Source organism: Phacochoerus africanus, chromosome 2, assembly GCF_016906955.1.
Source record: "Phacochoerus africanus isolate WHEZ1 chromosome 2, ROS_Pafr_v1, whole genome shotgun sequence".
NCBI lineage: Eukaryota > Metazoa > Chordata > Mammalia > Artiodactyla > Suidae > Phacochoerus > Phacochoerus africanus.
The window spans coordinates 51,134,084-51,140,320 of NC_062545.1; the positions used below are offsets into that span (position 1 = coordinate 51,134,084).

At 39.5% G+C, this 6,237-nt stretch overlaps 1 protein-coding gene across 1 annotated transcript in view; it reads right to left on the bottom strand.

Annotated features, from left to right (window-relative positions):
- Positions 1–3,474, bottom strand: part of LOC125120634 (peroxiredoxin-2-like) — a 145,990-nt gene extending 142,516 nt beyond the window's left edge. Inside the window, 3 exon segments of the mRNA XM_047769135.1 lie at positions 2,870–3,194; positions 3,197–3,426; positions 3,428–3,474. Coding sequence (XP_047625091.1) covers positions 2,870–3,194; positions 3,197–3,426; positions 3,428–3,474 — 602 coding nt within the window.
- Positions 3,475–6,237: the final 2,763 nt, after the last annotated feature.

Genomic DNA, 6,237 nt, shown 5'->3' on the forward strand with positions numbered 1-6,237 from the left:
GGGGATTGTGTATCATAAATAAATTTAGATTTAATGGAATTAAGTGACCCGACCAAGGGTTGGTTATTGACAGAAGTAGGATCAGAACCCACATGTCTTTGATTCCAGGTTTCTTTTTATATAACCACCCACTGTTATCACTGGCATCATTAGAAAGCACATAATTTGTACCCATTTGTGAGTAAAAAAAACCCCAGAGGTACACACACACACACACCCCTCAGACCTTTCTTGGGTCTTCTGACTGCCTTTGACATACCTTTATCCAATTCTATGCCCCCAATATTTTTTTATTTCTATTTATTCATTTATTTATTTTAAAATTTTACTGGAGTATAGTTGACTTAAAATATTGTGTTAATTTCTGTTATACAGCAAAGTGACTCAGTTATATACATATTTTTTCATATTTTTGATTGTGGTTTATCACAGGGTACTGAATATAGTTCCCTGTGGTATAACTAGGTCCTTGTTTATGTATTTTATATATAGTAGTGTGTATATGTTAATCCCAAACTCTCAATCCTTTGCTCCCATAACCTCCTCCCCCTTGGTAACCAAAGTCTGGTCTTTTTTTTTTATTAACCATAATTTATGTTTTAATTTTTTTAAATATTAAACAATTTTTAATTAACATATTGTTGATTAACAATGTTGTGCCAATTTCTTGCTGTATAGAAAAGTGACCTAGTCATATACACATAAGAATGTGTATACATATGCCTCCTTTGTCGAAAATTAATTGACCATATGTGTCTTTGTTTATTTCTGAGTTCTCTATTCTGTTCCACTGGTCCATATGTCTGTTTTTGTGCCAGTACCACACTGTCTTGATTACTGTAGCTTTGTAGTATTGTCTGAAGTTTGGGAGAGTTCTGCCTCCTGCTTGATTTTTTTTTCTCAGGATTGCTTTGGCAATTTTGGGTTTTTGTGGTTCCATATACATTTTTGGATTATTTGTTCGAGTTCTGTGAAAAATGATATGGGTAATTTGGTAGGTACCTCATTAAATCTGTAGATTGTTTTGGGTAGTATGGATTCTTCCATACTACTATGTATTGTGTCATCTGCATATAGTGACAATTTTACCTCTTTTCTTCCAATTTGGATGCCTTTTTATTTGCTTGTTTGTCTGATTGCTGTAACTAGGACTTCCAGTACTATGTTGAATAAAAGTGGTGAGAGTGGTCATCCTTGTTTTGCTCCAGATTTTAGTGGAAAGGCTTTTAGCTTTTCTCTGTTGAGTATTATATTGGCTGTGGGTTTGTTATTCATGGCTTTTATTATCTTAAGATATGTTCCCTTTATATCCACTTTGGTAAGAATTTTTATCATGAACAGATGCTGGATTTTGTCAAATGCTCTTTCTGCATCTATCAAGATGATCATGTGGTTCTTGACTTTTCTTTTGGTAATGTGGTGTATAGCAGGGCCTGTAGTTGGTGCCTGATTGCCAGGCCCTTGGCAGTGGTGAGGACCCATGGGTAGGTGGGAGTGTAGGCTTCTCCTGCTTGCAGGGCCCTGGGTAGTGTCAGTGACCCTCAAGGCAGTGCCCAGAGCCTTTGGTTGCAGAAATGGTGGAGCATGTGCATTCCCAGGAAAGTGAAGGCAATGAGTGGCACTCAGTTGCAGGGCTCTCCTCAGCAGTGACCCCTGGGGTAACTGGGGGTGCAGGTAGTGCCTGTTCATAGAAGCTTTAGTGGTGGAAGGCCATGACCACCTCAGGAATCCAACATGAATTGCCTCCTTTGTGTAGACTACTTGACCATATGTATGTGGGTTTATTTCAGGGATTTCTGTCCTGTTCTATTGACTTATATTTCTGTTTTATACCAGTGCCTTATGGTTTTGATGACAGCAACTTTGTAATATAGTCCGAAATCAGGGAGCCTAATTCTCCCAGCTCCACTTTTCTTTCTCAATATTGCTTTGGCAACTCAGGATCTTCTGTGTTCCATACAAATTTAAATTTTTTGTTTGTTTCTAGTCCTATGAAAAATGCCTTTGGTAATTTTATAGAGATTGCACTGAATATGTAGATTGCCTTGGGTAGTACAATCATTTTGGCAATACTGATTCTTCCAATCCAAGAACATGGTATATTTCTCCATTTGTCTGTATCATCCTTGATTTCTTTTATCAGTGTCTTATAGTTTTTAGAGTAGAAGTCTTTTGCCTTCTTAGGTAGGTTTGCTCTGAGGCATTTTTTTCTTTTTGATGTGATGGTAAATGGGATTGCTTCCTTAATTTCTCTTTCTGGTCTTTTGTTATTAGTGTGTAGAAATGCAGCATATTTCTGTAAGTTAATTTTGTATCCTGTAACTTTACCAAATTCATTAATGAGCTCTAGTAGTTTTCTGGTGGTATCATTAGGATGTTCTGTGTATATAGTATCATGTCATCTGCAGTGACAGTTTTGCTTCTTCTTTTCCATTTTTGATCCTTTGATTTATTTTTCTTCTCTGACTACCATGGCTAGAACTTTCAAAACTGTGTTGAATAAAAGTGGTGAGAATGGACGTCCTTGTTTTGTTCCTGATCTTAGAGGAAATTATTTTCACCATTGAGAATGATGTCAGCTGTGGTTTTTTCATACATTGCCTTTGTTATGTTGAGGTATTTTCCTTCTATTCCCACTTTCTTGAGAGGTTTTTTTATTTTCCAGTTTGTTGATGTGGTGTATCACACTGATTGATTTGTGGATATTGAAAAATCCTTGTATCCTTTGGATAAATCCCACTTGATCATGGTGTATGATCCTTTTTAGGGTCATGGACTACAGAGTCTGAAGGGACAGGTATGGCCTTTCCTGGGTCAGCACAGAGTACTTAGGTAGGGGCACAGATGGGATCCAAAAGCCCAAGCTTGCCACTCAGCTGCCAGCTTAGTATGTTGTAGAAGATATTCCTTGCTATTGTCCACTTTGGGCTTGATTGTGTCACTGCCTGGTTTCCGGTCAAAAGGACAGACTTCCCTATGTTCATCTGTGTACTGAAAGGTCTGGCCAAGCCACAGAGCGTCATCTATGGAGCACCTCACAATCGAGTCTTTGATGGTGATCTGGCAAAGGACACTCTTGCCATTGATGATCAAGAGGCCTCCATAAGTAATTCTCTCATCTTCCTTCAGCACATCATAATCATGGGATAAGCTTCTGGTTACACTGGCCAGCAGGGGGAAGTTCATGGGGCCAAGCCTCTTTCCTGCAGGGTGGTGTTGATCCAAGCCAGGTGGGTGAACTGAGAGTTGACAGGGACCCCCAGCACCTTGTAGCTCAGCTTATGGAACTCCTCAGCATAATTTCTGAAAGCAGTGATCTCTGTGGGGAACACAAAGGTGAAGTTCAGCAGGTAGAAAAAGAGGACCAAATACTTCATTTTGTAGTCTGAAAACGTCACCTCCTTGAAGGAGCCATCCACCATACCACTTGAACTCCAGGGCAGGCTCTCCAATATGTGTGTTGCCAGAGGCCATGACTGAAAGCTGACACTCTCTGCCCAAGGTCAGTGGACAAGGAAGACCCTTTTCTTGCTTCTGAATTTCATGCTATGTTGGCAAGGGTCAGGTGCACCAATGAACAGACTTGCTTTCTGAGGGCCTAGCCCTCAATATATATGTATGTATATATATATTTTTTAATGGCCACCACCTGCAGAATATGGAATTCCTGGGGCCAGAGACTGAATCCTGGCCATACCTGTGACCTATGCCACAGTGTGGCAATGCTGGATTTTTTAACCCACCGTGCCCGGGCTGGAGATCAAACCTGCCCCTTTGCAGTGACCCAAGCTGCTACAGTGGGATTATTATTTTTTTTATTTTTTATTTTTTTGGTCTTTCTGTCTTTTCCAGGGCTGCACTCACAGCATTTGGAGGTCCCCAGACTAGGGGTCTAATCGGAGCTGTAGCCACCAGCCTATACCAGAGCTACAGCAATGCAAGATCTGAACCGCATCTGCAACCTACATGACAGCTCTTGGCAATGCCAGATCCTTAGCCCACTGAGCAAGGCCAGGGATTGAACCCGCAACCTCATGGTTCCTAGTTGGATTCGTTAACCACTGGGCCACAACAGGAACTCTGTGCAGTGGGATTATTAACCCACTGCACCATAGTGAGAGCCCTTATCCCTCAAAATTTTAATCATCTTGACAGAGTTCCATGAACTCCAACATCTTCTCTTTAGCTATTTAACTCAGTCTCCTCTTTAAGGCTCCCAAAGGCCATAGGTCTATTTCTATTCATTTTCTGCCAAGACTGTTACTTCTGGTAGGGCTGGTCTTCACTTTGTCTTACCACCTTCTGTTCTAATCCTGTTTTCCACTCTGGAAGTATTTAGATTTGCTGTATTCATCTTCCAAATGGTTTATCTCTTCCTTTATGATTTAAATATCTTTGCTTTGAGATTTGAGATAGTTATTCCATTTTATTTTGCAGTTCACTAACTTGGTTCTCCTTTGGGACATTCTTTTTTTAATTTTTTTATTTTATTTTATTTTATTTATTTATTTTTAAATTATTTATTATTATTTTTTTCCCACTGTACAGCAAGGGGGTCAGGTTATCCTTACATGTATACATTACAATTACATTTTTCCCCCAGCCTTTCTTCTGTTGCAACATGAGTATCTAGACAAAGTTCTCAATGCTATTCAGCAGGCTCTCCTTGTAAATCTATTCTAAGTGGTGTCTGATAAGCCCAAACTCCTGATCCCTCCCACTCCCTCCCCCTCCCATCAGGCAGCCACAAGTCTCTTCTCCAAGTCCATGATTTTCTTTTCTGAGGAGATGTTCATTTGTGCTGGATATTAGATTCCAGTTATAAGTGATATCATATGGTATTTGTCTTTGTCTTTCTGGCTCATTTCACTCAGTATGAGGTTCTCTAGCTCCATCCATGTTGCTGCAAATGGCATTATGTCATTCTTTCTTATGGATGAGTAGTATTCCATTGTGTATATATACCACCTCTTCCGAATCCAATCATCTGTCGATGGACATTTGGGTTGTTTCCATGTCCTGGCTATTGTGAATAGTGCTGCAATGAACATGCGGGTGCACGTGTCTCTTTTAAGTAGAGTTTTGTCCGGATAGATGCCCAAGAGTGGGATTGTGGGGTCATATGGAAGTTCTATGTATAGATTTCTAAGGTATCTCCAAACTGTTCTCCATAGTGGCTGTACCAGTTTACATTCCCACCAACAGTGCAGGAGGGTTCCCTTTTCTCCACAGCCCCTCCAGCACTTGTTATTTGTGGATTTATTAATGATGGCCATTCTGACTGGTGTGAGGTGATTATCTCATGGTAGTTTTGATTTGCATTTCTCTTATAATCAACGATGTTGAGCATTTTTTCATGTATTTGTTGGCCATCTGTATATCTTCTTTGGAGAAATGTCTATTCAGGTCTTTTGCCCATTTTTCCATTGATTGATTGGCTTTTTTGCTGTTGGGTTGTATAAGTTGTTTATATATTCTAGAGATTAAGCCCTTGTCGGTTGCATCATTTGAAACTATTTTCTCCCATTCTGTAAGTTGTCTTTTTGTTTTCTTTTGGGTTTCCTTTGCTGTGCAAAAGCTTTTCAGTTTGATGAGGTCCCATGGGTTTATTTTTGCTCTAATTTCGATTGCTTTGGGAGACTGACCTGAGAAAATATTCATGATGTTGATGTCAGAGAGTGTTTTGCCTGTGTTTTCTTCTAGGAGTTTGATGGTATCCTGTCGTCTATTTAAGTCTTTCAGCCATTTTGAGTGTATTTTTGTGCATGGTGTTGGGACATTCTTCAATTCATCTACTGAACATTTTAGTTGTTAACTACTTAGTCCTTAAGTATATATATTTATAATTTCTCTAAGGAATTGGCTCACATGATTGTAGAGGCTGACAGGTCAAAGATCAGCAGTTGATAGGCTAGAGGCCCAGGAACATTGATGGTGTGGTTTCAGTCATGTTTGAAGCCTTGATGACCAAGTGATGCGTAAGTTATAGTCCAAGTCTGAGGACAGGAGAAGACCAAAGTCTCAGCTCAGAAAAAAAGAATTCTCTTAGTCTTTTTTTCTATTCAGGCCTTCATAGCATTAAATGAGGCTCACTCACATGGAGGAGGGCAATGTGCTTTACTCAGTTCACTGATTCAAATGTTACTTTCATCAGAAACACCTCACAAAAACAGAAATAATATTTAACCAACTATCTGGATAACAGTATGGTCCAGTCAAACTGACACCTAAAATTAG